General features: G+C 24.3%; 1 protein-coding gene across 1 annotated transcript in view; it reads right to left on the reverse strand.

The window, feature by feature from the left end:
* Positions 1–4,117: 4,117 nt before the first annotated feature.
* Positions 4,118–14,478, reverse strand: part of LOC122501075 (adenylate cyclase type 3-like) — a 71,731-nt gene continuing 61,370 nt past the window's right edge. The window contains exons 7-9 of the mRNA XM_043610324.1: positions 13,439–13,744; positions 10,599–10,931; positions 4,118–7,350 (exon numbers count right to left, since the gene is read on the reverse strand). Of these exons, the coding sequence (XP_043466259.1) occupies positions 7,168–7,350; positions 10,599–10,931; positions 13,439–13,744 (822 nt within the window). The 3' untranslated portion in view covers positions 4,118–7,167. The remainder of the gene's footprint in view (positions 7,351–10,598; positions 10,932–13,438; positions 13,745–14,478) is intronic.

Below are 14,478 nucleotides of genomic sequence, written 5' to 3' on the forward strand. Positions count from 1 at the left end.
GGTCCAAAATTGTTCGACTTATAAATTTTTTTCGATTTTTTCCCAGTTTTCGTTTTTCTGATACGGGCGGGTGGGGACGCTGGCTATCAAAAATTTTTCTAAAAAATTCTTATTGGTCCAATAGAAAAAAGCATTAATCCCTTTTTAATTTGCGACCAAGAAACAAAAATTTAGTCTAAAATTGTTCGACTTATAAATTTTTTTCGATTTTTTTCCAGTTTTCGTTTTTCTGATACGGGCGGGTGGGGACGCTGGCTATCAAAAATTTTTCTAAAAAATTCTTATTGGTCCAATAGAAAGAAGCAATAATCCCTCTTTAATTTGCGACCAAGAAACATAAATTTGGTCCAAAATTGTTCGACTTATGAATTTTTTTTCGATTTTTTTCCAATTTTCGTTTTTCTGATACGGGCGGGTGGGGACGCTGGCTATCAAAAATTTTTTTAAAAAATTCTTATTGGTCTAATAAAAAGAAGCATTGATCGTTCTTTAATTTGCGACCAAGAAACAAAAATTTGGTCCAAAATTGTTCGACTTATAAATTTTTTTCGATTTTTTTCCAGTTTTCGTTTTTCTGATACGGGCGGGTGGGGACGCTGGCTATCAAAATTTTTTTAAAATAATTCTTATTGGCCCAATAAAAAGAAGCATTAATCCCTCTTTAATTTGCGAACAAGAAACAGAAAATTGGTCTAAAATTATTCGAGTTATGAATTTTTTTTCGATTTTTTTCCAATTTTCCTTTTTCTGCTACGGGCGGGTGGGGACGCTGGCTATCAAAATTTTTTTTTAAAAATTCTTATTGGTCCAATAAAAAGAAGCATTAATCCCTTTTTAATTTGCGACCAAGAAACAAAAATTTAGTCTAAAATTGTTCGACTTATAAATTTTTTTCGATTTTTTTCCAATTTTCGTTTTTCTGATACGGGCGGGTGGGGACACTGGCTATCAAAAATTTTTTTAAAAAATTCTTATTGGTCCAATGAATAGAAGCATTAATTCCTCTTAAATTTGCGACCAAGAAATAGAAAATTCGTCTAAAACTATTCGAGTTATGAATTTTTTTTAGATTTTTTTCCAATTTTCGTTTTTGTGATACGGGCGGGTGGGGACGCTGGCTATCAAAAATTTTTTTTTTAAATTCTTAATGGTCAAATGAAAAGAAGCAATAATGCCTCTTTAATTTGCGAACAAGAAACAGAAAATTGGTCTAAAATTATTCGAGTTATGAATTTTTTTTCCATTTTTTTCCAATTTTCCTTTTTCTGCTACGGGCGGGTGGGGACGCTGGCTATCAAAAATTTTTTTTAAAAATTCTTATTGGTCCAATAAAAAGAAGCATTAATCCCTTTTTAATTTGCGACCAAGAAACAAAAATTTAGTCTAAAATTGTTCGACTTATAAATTTTTTTCGATTTTTTTCCAGTTTTCGTTTTTCTGATACGGGCGGGTGGGGACGCTGGCTATCAAAAATTTTTTTAAAAAATTCTTATTGGTCCAATAAATAGAAACATTAATTCCTCTTTAATTTGCGACCAAGAAACAGAAAATTGGTCTAAAATTATTAAAGTTATGAATTTTTCTTCGATTTTTTTTCCAATTGTCGTTTTTCTGATACGGGCGGGTGGGGACGCTGGGTATCAAAATTTTCATTTTTAAATTCTTATTGGTCCAATAAAAAGAAGCATTAATCTCTCTTTGATTTGCGACGAAGAAACAAAAATTTGGTCCAAAATTTTTTTCTCATAAAAAATATATTATTTGTGAAAATAATTAAATTCTTTAGAAGAATTGTATTTAAATATTGAAAATAATTTAATTGTATAGGAAAATCTTATTAAAATTGCAATTTTATTAACTAAATCTTGAAAAGAATTTTGTTAAATTTTTTTAAAATAATAGAACTTTTAAAATAATTTTATTTAAATTTTTCGAAATAATTGAATTTCTCAGAACTATTTTTTTCCATTCTCTGAATATATTTAAATTCTTTGGAGAAAGCGAAGAAGTTTATCACTTCTGAAAATAATTGAGTTTCTTTAATCCGTTGTTATCTTAAAATTTCTATTTAAATTCATTTAAAATAATTGTGATACTTCCAGTCTGACTAAAACTGCACTTTACTACTGATACGAAAAGTAAAGTAATTAGTACGATTGTCTTGACTAAAATTGGTTTTCACCACTTATTTTTATTTTCGTTAAAAAAAATGTCAAAGGTAAGGATTCAATAAATAGAAAAGAGAACCTGAGTCAATTAATTTTCTCACATCGATGATGCATTTTTATTCGTTCGACGTGATATATTGGGGGTTTTTTTCATTTACCATTATCATTTTCATTTAAAGTTACATCATTTTTTCCATTCGAATTCATAAATTTCCTATACATATACATATAGTGCTAGGATATCTACAGTGATATTTTTTTCCCCATCTTTTCCCTTCTCTCCTTTACATTTATAATTTAATAGACTCTCTAATTCCTTTCATAACTATATAATTCACTTGTCCTTCATTCTTTTTAATATATTTTATTTTTATAATATATAGTATTATTATTATTATTATTTTCTGATCAGTGATCCATTTAATTATGTACACGACAGTTTTTTTCTTTTTTTTTCTTTTTTATTTCTAATTTACAAGATTTAATGTGCGTGAAATGTGTGTTGCGATGAGAGAGTGTAAAATTCGAGGAGGATTTTTCTTTTTTTTTTTTTTTTTTTGAAAAAACTTGTCATTTTGCACTTTCTTGAACTTTTCGCTATTTTGAAAAAATTCTTTTTTCTCGTTTGTTTCCGAAAGTCGCGCTATTTTTTTGCGCTTAGGCCGTTACTTTTTCTTGTTTGTTTTTAAGAGTTACTCTTTCCTCCTCCGTTTATATGTAGTTTGTGTTTTGCGCGACAAATATATATATTTATATTTTTTTTATTTTTTTACATATATTTATAGTAGGGTCTGTGATAACTTTGCACTCTTTTTTTGTAAAAAAATAAATTATTAGCGCCTTTGCGCGAAGTCTTAAATAATGGTACAGTTAGATTTTTTTTGCGTGGTTTCCCCCGCGAAAAATTGGAGCTAAAAGTACTCTAAAGCCTTTTTTCTTAGCTACCTTACCTTGCATCTTCCATATTTTTTTTTTTTTTTTGATTTTTTTAATTTGTTTTTTGTTTTACATAGTACCTGCTAATACATATCGTTACGCTACTCGCGACGAAGTTATCACAGACGTGAAAATGTTTCGTGGTCTCCTTCGTACGACTCTCCGCATCGAAAGTTTTATTGAAGACTCCGATATTTTTCTTTTATTGCGAATTTTCGAAAATGGGTTTCAAGATTTTCTTATCTTTGCAAAATTTTATTAATTAAAATTTTTTATTTTTCAACTTTAATTTTCTTTATTTTTTTATTTCATTTAATTTTTGTTCTATTTCTTTTAATTTTCCATTTCTTTTTGATAGCTTTTTAAAAATGCGATCAAAACTAGTCAAAATTGAATTTAAAATTTTTTTTTAAACTTATTTAACTATTTTTTGAAATTTCTTTTCGAACAAACGAAAATTTTAATCCTTTAAATAAATTTCTTTATGAAGAATTATTTTTTGAATTCGGATCAATCAAAATTCGAATATTTTTCTTATTCCTCAAACGAGTTTAAAATTTTGAAAATTAGAACAGAGATGATTTGAAATAAAGGAAAATACAATTAAGAAGTTTTTTTTTCTTTTGATTTTGAAAAAATAATTTGTAACAAAAATAAAAAATATTTTCTAGAATTTGACATTATTTCAAAAAATTGCAAAGACAAACATTTTTTTTAACTTTTAGTACTTTTTTGCATATTTATTATAACAAGTACTAAAAAAATCAAAAAATTTATAATGAAAATTAGAAAATTAAAGAATAAATACTCAAAATTAGAGAAGTAAAAAATAAATAAAATAAAGAATAAACGAAATGTAAAATAAAAAAAGAACGATAAATAAAATAAGAAAATTAAAATAAATGCTAAAAATTAATACTTAATACTCAGTATTTAATAATTAATAATTAATTAATAATTTTACTAAAAAATACTAAAAATTCCCCTTTGGAATTCTTTAAAAAATTTTCATTTTAATTTTTAGAGCGTTTTAATTTTGCAAATTTAAAAAACATCACGAAGCTCTTGTCGATTAATTTTTTTTTTTGAAAAGTTTATCGTTTTTTCCATCTTTTTTTGGAATTTAATTTAAAACACCTTCGTTGTGCTGAGACGACCTCACGTGAACACAATTAACAACAGTTGTAGTTTATATCGATAATACTCGCAGTTGTAACAGTATTAATAGTAATTGTGTGACAAAAAGCCAGTTGTCCAGACTCAAAAATTCTCAAAAAACATACAAGTTATTTTTTTCTACAACTTACTAATGCTGGAAGAAGTTGCCACAAGCTTTTGCAGAATATTTATTTGTAGAATTCTGGACAACCAGCGAAACACTACAATAATTATTCCTCCAATTTTTTTCACTACGAAAATTTTCACTTTAGAAAGAAAAGGTTTATCTTTTATTTTTCGTCAATTTTCTCATTATCGAAATTTTCTTTTCAGAACATTTTTTATTTTATTTTTTTTCTCTAATTTTCTCATCGAAATTTTCAATTAAAAAAATTTCTCCAATTTTCTCATTATCGAAAGTTTCTCTTGAAGAAAAAGAAATAAAAAATTTTTATTCTTCCATTTTGTGATGAATGCAATTTAATTAAATGCGAATGGAAAGTTTGAAAATAATATTAAATTTAGTTTTTTCCTTTTTTCAAATTAATAATTAATGGAAAAAAGGAAACTATAGACAAATTTAGTAGAATTTGAATTTTTTATCTAGTTTACTTGACTAATTCCAGTCTTCTTTTTAAAAGAAGTAAAAAAAATAAAATTGATTTGCTATTTTAATAATTTTCAATTATTATTTAACAGGCAAATATAAATTACCTATTTAGATAATAATATTAAAATTTATGATTATATTATTTTTATTTTGAAATAATTATATTAATATGTAAATTTATTTATAGAACAGAAATTTAGAATTTAGAAAACAATAAAATTTTCGTCCAAGAGATTATTTGGAGGAATATTTACACAGTGGAAAGAAGTATTCGTAACGCTTGTAGCGCGGTATAAAGGTACATGTGTAATGATACAGAGGTAGCAAGAGTGAGACTATGAATTAGATGAAAAATGGACCAAATATCCTCAGGATATTCTGGTCAAAATTTACTGGAAGTCCTTTAAATTCTCTTTTTTTCGTTTGATAATTTCTAAAAATCTACAAGAGCCACAAAGATTTTTTTTCTTGTAGTTTTTTTGTTTGTTTACAATGCACACAGAATAATATTTTTGTTTTGAATGCAAATGACGAAAGACCCAAAAGTGGTATATATTGAGATAAGATTTGATGTTTGGAAAAATTGTTAAGAAAAAAAGAAGAGCTTTTGAAAAGTTGCTGAAGAACCTAAGAGAACAATGCTAATTATTATGTATTTCTATATCGTAAATGCGAAATTACAATTCAATGAGTTTGGAATTATCATTATGTTGTGCTTTATTGTTATCCGTATTAGTTTTTTTTTATTTTATTGCGTACCAGTTTACTCTGAATTATTATGAATTTTTTTGTTTTGAACTGCATCAGTACGGTGTGTATTATTATGATTTTTATGATTATGATCTGCAACAGTACGGTATGCAATATTATGATCTGTACAATTATGATTTATGGCAACTTGATCTGTATCATTGTGATGTATATTATTAAGATCTGAATCATTATTATGTTTCTCATTATGATCTGTACCTTCATAATGCTTATCATTATAATCTGCAACAATATGATTTTCATTATCATGATCTATAGCATAAGTTATGCTAATAACTATGTGTAGAATCATAATTTGCAGCATTATAATCTGTATCATTGTAATTTGTAGGATCAAAATTTGCAGCATCATAATCTGTAACATCATAGTCTGTAGCATAATAATTTACAGCATTATAATCTGCATCAGTATGATTTGCATTATTATGATCTATTGCATTATAATCTGTAGCATCATAATCTGTAGCGTTATAATTTGAAGCAGCATTATCTTCAGCATCACAATATATAAGATCACAATTAGAACCATCATAGTTTTCAGGATCATAATTTGTAGTATCATAATCTGCAACTTCATAGTCTGCAGCATCATAATCTGTACCATCCTAATCTATTTCATTGTGATTTGAATTATTATGATACGTGTCATTACATGTTTTATCATCTGCATCATTATGATCTTTATCATTATGTTTTATATCATTATGTTTCATATCATTATGATTTGTATCATTATGATTCGTATCATTATAATTCGTCTCATTATGATTTGTATTAGCATAATCGGTATCGCTACAACCAACATCATGACAATAATTCTTACATTCATCATCATCATCATCATCATTCCAATCAACGTTCCCTTACAATGAAAAATCATTTACTATTTTAATTTTCACATCCAATTATGACAGATCTACAAATATTTCTTCTGTAAAGAATTCATTACACCTTAAAAACTATTTCGCTTACAATCTAGAAAACTTTCTCATAATGATCCAATTGGTACGAAAACCAATATTTATAATGAAACCGTATCAGGTACATCAGCATTTTTATTTTTGTTTCTTTTTGTTTTTGTTTTCTATTTACCATTCCATTAGATTGTTAGACTAAATTTTTTTCTCCTCTTTTTTATATTAATTAACAATTTAAAGGACATCCAGTGACATTGTTTTTAATGAATGAATTTTTATTTGTGGATTATAGAAATTTTAGACTGCTTTGTGTGATAGCAGCGTTAGAGAGACACCGGGGATTAAGGAAAGCAGAAAAAAAAGATGTGTACACCTCGTTTGTTGCTTATTTTTAGACGATATAATGCCGCCAGGCCTAAGTTTACCTGCGGATCGAAGTTCACTTGTAGATGTGGCGGATGCTATTTTTTTTTTCTTTTCTATCACACACTCGAACGTTTCTTGTCAAGATTTAGAGTGATTGAAAAGAATATGAAATTAAAAACGAAACTTTTTTTTCGCCCCACGGTGTCATCGACAATATTGTTTGGGAGACTTTCTTTTTTTTCTACTGGTAAATGATTGGATGCGTTGGTTCAACTGGTAAATCACTGTCCAACTTCAAGGCAACTCCATTCTTTGTCATCAAATAGTGAGTGAGCAATTCACCTTTACCTTTGACAAAAACATTGCCACGTTCGACGAATCCAAAACCAAATGGCTCCAGAATTTTTCGCGTCTCATCCGTCACCTGGTGGAAAATTTTTTGAGAAAATTAGTCACACAACTCAAAAATTCACAATTTTTTAATTTAATTTTTCATCAACTAACTAAATGCACCGATAAAAAAATTCAGCTGGATCAGCGATAAGTTTATCTAGAATAGCGAAAGTCTTAATCTTAACTGAATCGATTAAAAATTTCGCTAATATAGTGAAATTTGTTAATTTTAAATTTTTCAGGCTAAGTTTTTTTCGGTGTAACTATAGTTACACCGAAAAAATCTTTGCCTGAAAAAGTAAAAATTTACAAATTAAAAAATTAAAATTTAAAATTAACTAAATAACACATTAATTAAATAATTAAATAGCTAAAGAAAAAAGGTAATTTAGTCATTATTTAACTAAATAACTAACTAATTAACTAACTATGTAACTGTACAACTAAATAATTAACTAAATCACAAAGTAATTAACTAACTAATTAATTACCTAAATAACTAGGTAAATTACTTATTATTTAGGTAAATAACTAAATAATTAACTAATATTGTAACTAAATAACTATTAATTAATTAATTAAATAGCTAAGTAATTAAGTAATTAATTTATTAAATAAAAAAGTAATTAACTAAAAAACTTAAAAACGAACTAATTAACTAAATAATTAATTATCTAGCTAATTAATTATCTGATGAACTAAATAAGTCAATAACTAAATAATTAACTAATTAATCAACAAAACAACTAATTAATTAACAAACTAATTAATTAATTAACTAATTATTCAACAAAATTACTAATTAACCAAATAATTAATTATATAGGTAAATGACGAACGAAACAACTTAATAAGTAAATAAATTAATTAAATAACTATTTAACTGAGCAGTATACTAATTAATTAATTAACCAAATAACTTAATAAATTAAAAATTAACTTATCTAAAAAAAACAAATAACTAACTAAATAACTTTGTAACTAAATTATTAAATATTGAATTATCGAACTAACTAATTAACTAAACAAATAAACAAAAACTAAATTAATTAATTCAATTCATTTTTTTAACTAAAAAATAATTTAATTGTTTCGAAGATTTTCACAAACATTTTTTGACAATAATTGTACTCCTAGGAAGAATATTGTATTTTACGAAAATAATTGTATTCTATGACAAATTTTATTACAATTTTTCAAATTTATAAAGCATTTTATCAAAATTTTTTATAATAATTGGACTCTCGAGAAAAATTTTTATTATTTATGAAAATAATTGATTTCTAGCGAAGAATTTTATTCAATTTTGCTTCCTCGTGAGGAAGCTTTGTAGTCGTTTAATTTACAAAATTTTTAAAAATCCTTTTAACAAATTTTCTTCTATATGGGACTATGTTATATAAGACCCTGAACAATTGTCCGGATGTATGTATGTGTGTGTGTATGTGTGTGTGTGTGTGTGTGTGTGTGTGTGTGTGGATCCCGATTTTTGTGAACACGATAACTCAAAGAGGTTTTAACGAATTTGGCTAAAATTTACCAGGTATGTTTATCCTAAAAATATCTCGAAATGGATTGATAGACTTTAAAAAATTCTCAAAAAAAAAATTTTTTTTGACATTTTTCTAAAAAAAATTTTTTTTCAAAAAATTTTTTTTAAGTTGGTTATTGAAGTTAATAAACAATAAAATCTTATTCTTTGCATCAAGACGAATCGATTGGTATATAAAAAGTATAAATTGTATGAGAATTTACAGAGTTAATCACAATTAAAGCTGAAAAATTCGCATTTTTATCAAAAAATGAGTTCCTTCCGCAAAATTATGTTGCCGTATAAGAAAATCTTACTCATTTATTTCTAAAATCTTATTCTTTGCACCAAGACGGATCGATTGGTATATATAAAGTATATATTGTATTTAAATTTATAGAATTAAAACCAATTATAGACAAAAAATTTGCACTTTTAATAGAAATTCATTTTTTCTTAAAAATCATGTTGCTGTACAATAAAATGTTATTATTTATTGAAAAATAAATCAAAAATCTTATTCTTTGCATCAAGACGAATCGATTGATTTATATAAAGTATATAGTCTATTGAAAAATATAGAATTAATTACAATCAAATTTGAAAAATTCACTTTTTTACTAAAAATTTTTTTATTTATTTAGATTCATATTACTGTTTAAGAAAATTTTATTCTTTCTATTAAGACGAATGCACTTTATTTTATAAATGTTAAATTGTATTAAAAGTTATTTAAAAATTAAATATTCTTATTGTTAATGCTTCCTCCACGAGGAAGCAAATTTTTTTTGCTGATCGTAAAGAGGAAGCAAAATGTTCATGTAATGAGCATCTGGATTTACAACTTGTTTTTTTAAATAATTGAATTCTTATAAAAAAATATATTATTTGTGAAAAAAATATTTTTATTTAAATTTTTCGAAATAATTGAATTTCTCAAAACTATTTTTTTAATTCTATGAATATATTTAAATTCTTTGGAGAAACTTTATTAAAAAAATTAAAAATAATTGAATTTGTGTGAAGAAATTTATAAAAAAATTGGTAAGTAATTGAATTCTTGTTAAATTTTTATTAAAATTTTCTTTAAATAATAGAATTCTTTTAGAAATTTTTTTTAAAATAGTAGATATTAAAAATAATTGAAATGAGGAGAATTTTTTAAAATAATTGAAATTTTGCCAAGAATTTTATTAAATTTTTTGAAAATAATTCAATTTCGAAGAAGAATTTTATTATTTATAAAGATAATTGAAATTTTGACGAGAATTTAAAAAAAATTTTGAACATAATTGAATGTCTGCGAAGAATTTTATTACTTTTGAAAATAATTGAATTTCTATAATCAGTTGTTCTTAAAATTTCTATTTAAATTCATTAAAAATTTTACTAAAATTTCAAATTGAAACCGTTTGAAGTTCATTTATTTATGCAAATTGTAAACGTAACTTTTTTAAAATTGAATTAATTTTGAAATATTTAAAAGTAAAATTATTCATTAAATAATTTATTTATTTTATGATAGTTGTTCAAGATTTATGTTATTTAAAAAGAAATAACTTTTTAACTAAATTATAAAATATTGAATTATCGAACTAAGTAATTAACTAAACAAATAGACAAAAACTAAATTAAAATTAATTCAATTCATTTTTTAACTAAAATCTATTTCACTTTTTATTCATGTAATTTTTTTTCTGTAAAAAATCTCAAATGTTAATTAATTATTATAGTTGAGAAATATTCACCTGTATGTGACCAACTTTTCCAGTGCTCTCCATTCGTGATGCGACATTTACCGTGTTTCCCCAAATGTCGTAATGAGGTTTTCTTGCGCCGATTACACCGGCAATAATGGGACCATGATTGATGCCCATTTTTAGGACAAAATGATTAAAGCTTTGCTCGTTGATACTTGAAAGGGCCTTTTTCAATTCTAAAGCAAAATCGACGAGTGTCGAGAGGTGTCCCCATCTGGGTCCATCGTTATTTGTTGAATCCATTATTCCCGAAGCTGCCATATAGGTCGATCCAATTGTCTTTATTTTAATTATATCCCTAAATTCATCTCTATCAAGTATCTGAAAAAGAAAAAAATTGTTTAATTTTATTTTGTTTCTTATTTTAATAACTTAATTGTTTATTTAGTAAATAAATAAAATCAAATTATATTAAATAATTACAGCAAATAATAACTTTAGTTATCAACTAAAAAATAATTATAATAAATAATTTTGTTTATTAATTACTAAAACATTGCAATAACAGTAAAGAATATTTTTATTTACTAATTTAATAAATTAAAAGAAAATTCAAATTTATTTTTTACGTTCAACAAAAAGTGCTTTTTGTAAAAAAGACAATATTTTTATTTACTATTTTAATAAATTAAAAGTAAATTCAAATTTATTTTTTACTTTCAACAAAAAGTGTTTTTTTCAAAAAAAAAAAAATAAAAAAGACAAGGTTCTTTTAGCAGTATTTTTTTCTTATTAACAATAAGGGATTATAGAATCTAATTATAAAATATGGAAATAAGAAATATAAAAAATTCAAAGGAGAAAAGGTTGAAGGTAAAATAAAATAAGGGGAAAATAATGCTTACCTTCAGATAATTGAAATTAAAAATTATTGTTAGGATAATTATTTAAACAAACTGTACAAAAAAATTTTTAAATTCTAATTATAATATTGTATTTTTTTTTAATTTGTAATTTAAATATAATATAAACTAATGTTATTTCATTGTTCGATTAGAAATTAAAGAAAGAAAGAAATATTAAAAAATACATTTTTTTTTATATTTAAATTACAAAAGGTCAATTATTTAATTTGTGAACGTTTTGAATATTTGAATTTAATAAACTTGATGTTTATAATACAATGTTGAAGCGAGTTTAAAGTTTGGTCCATATTGTACATGGACGTCGAGAAAATGGAATTGTGCAATATAATAGTCAAGAGACGTGACAGGAATTTGCAAAAACCCATCAGAAATTTTCTAAAATTCAAAGTTATAAACTTCACACAAGTTTTTCAGTATTTTTTTTTTTTTTTTTTTTGATGAAAAAAGGAATAGAAAAAAATTTAATCCGCTGTGGTAACTAATTAGCAGTAATATAAAATTTTTTTGCTTAATTAAGAAGAGTTTTATTTATTTTTTTTTAATTTTCTCATAAAAGTATTATTTTTGGAAAATTAGAAATATGGAAAATTTATTATTTATTTATTCTACTAACAGTATTATTTTTTGTAGAATATTTGTATTATTTATCTTCTTGTAGTTATAAATTATAATTTTTGTTTAATTTTTTTGTTGTAAATTATAATTTTTATTTACTTTTTTTTCTTGAAAATTATAAAATTTTTATTCAATTTTTTCTTGAAAATTACAATTTTTATTTAATTTTTTTTGTTGAAAATTATAATTTTTATTTAGGTACTTTTTTTTGAAAATTACAATATTTTTATTTAATTTTGTTGTTGTTGTAAATCATGATTTTCATTTTATTTTCTGTGGTTGCAAATCTAAAGTAGTTTTTTATTAAATTATTATGTTTAAAATATTTTTTTAATTTTTGATAAACTTTGTTTTCAATTGTAGTTCATGAAAATTCTAATTAATTTAAGGCTTTTCCAAGGGCCTAATAAGTTTTCCCTATTTTCTTGTTAAGGTCAGAGGAATGTTTTATTTAAACAAATATAATTCATTTGAGTCAAATAAAAATATATTTTTTTGTAATAAATTATTTTTGTTAGGTAAATAAAAATTTTATTTAACAATTTTTATTTAAACCGAATAAAATCATTTATGCCAAACATAATAAATAATCTTAAAAACATAAATAAACGCAATGAATAAATAAATAATTATTATTTGCTTACATTTATTTAAACCAAATATAATTTGTTTGAGTTAAATAAATGTATATTTGTCAAAAAATTTACTAAATCATGCATTTTAAATTAAAAGTTTGTTTAGAACAAGTAAAATTCAATTTGATTCAAATAAAATTTTTATTTATGTTCGAATAAAATTTTTATTTCTCCAAACCTGGTTGGTTCTGAGACAAATATACTTTTAATTAACTCAAAATAAATTATATTTGGTTATATTTTTATTTTATGTTTTGAAATAAAATTTTTCACTGGGTGTAGTAAATTATTTTTTGTTTTAAATTAAAAATGTTATTTAACAGAAATACAAATTTTAATTTTAACCAAATATAATTTATTCGAACAAAATAAAATTTATTTGAACCGTTGTAAATTGATTTGAACCAAATAAAATTCATTTTAACCTAATAAAATTCATTTAAACCAAATAAATAATTTAGCAGGATATAAGTCAATTATACCTTTTTCTGAGTGAACTAATAAAAATTCCCCTATTTTTACGGGGAATATATGAAACAAATTTAGAGCGAATTAATTTCTAAGTTTCATAAGGAAATGTATTTATAAATATATTTTCAGAATTAATTTAAAATTCAGAATCCATAAAGAAACAGAAATAAAATTTCAAATAAGGAATTCTATTTTACTAAAATAAAAAAAGGGGATATTTTTTTTTTTTCGTTAAACTCACAGCATCAAAGTCCGAGATGACCTCATTCAGGAACCTGAGACATTCGAGACCTTGATTATTGATACTCTCTTCGCTGTAGAAATCGGAAAAATTTGGCATACTGGCAAAAAGAACACCAACTTCGGCATAACTTTGACTATATAAATCGTCATGGTGCCTTGTGGTTGATAAGAAATAAGCGGCCACATGAGGTGGAAGAATGTTATAAATCAATGCTCCATTTCTTCTTTTCATATCAGAAGCTCGTTCCCTTTGTGCGACCACTTCCTGTCCCCTGAGGTACAGTATTCTTCTCGCTTTTTCCGTCTGTACAAAAAAAACAAAAAACAAAACAAAAAAATAACAATGTCTCTTTTATTAAATTGTCGATTATTAGGGGATTTTGTTATATTTTTTTTCTTCTTTTTTGGGACATAAAAATCTCAAGAGAGAAAGAGAGAGAGAGAGGAAGGGAGGTCTTCATCATCGATAAAAGCGGCTTTGCCATGGGATTACGCACGGAAATGATTCTCGTTAGACTCGAAAAGCCCCCAATATGAACACACGGCTTATTTTCCTCTAACGTCCCTCTCCTCTCTCCTGACATTGGAATTTTCAATTAACACTCAAATTAATTCTCCCCTTTGAATTGATTATTATTAATCGCCTTTTTTCTCTAATTTTCCAATTTCCGATAAAATTATCCCATAAATATTATAACGAAATTTTCGACTTTATAATTTTTTTATTCTTATTCTACACTGGGGAAAAAATTATTTGATTTACAATTTTAAATAACCGATTACTTATCTATTATCAAAAAAATATTCACTTAATTTTTATTTTAGTTAAATTAATTGTTATTTCAACAAATAAATTTAGTTTTTGAGACAAATAATGAATATTTATTTGTCGGTTAATTGAGATTAATTAATTTAATAATTTTTAAATAGTAGTAGATAATAATAATTCCCCCCCTCCCAAAAAAAAGAAGTAATTTTTTCTTTTGCAAAAGCAAGTGGAATGGGAGAATTATTTGAAGTGGAAAATAGTAGGTATGC

This window comes from Leptopilina heterotoma, unplaced genomic scaffold, assembly GCF_015476425.1.
Source record: "Leptopilina heterotoma isolate Lh14 unplaced genomic scaffold, ASM1547642v1 Lhet_199, whole genome shotgun sequence".
NCBI lineage: Eukaryota > Metazoa > Arthropoda > Insecta > Hymenoptera > Figitidae > Leptopilina > Leptopilina heterotoma.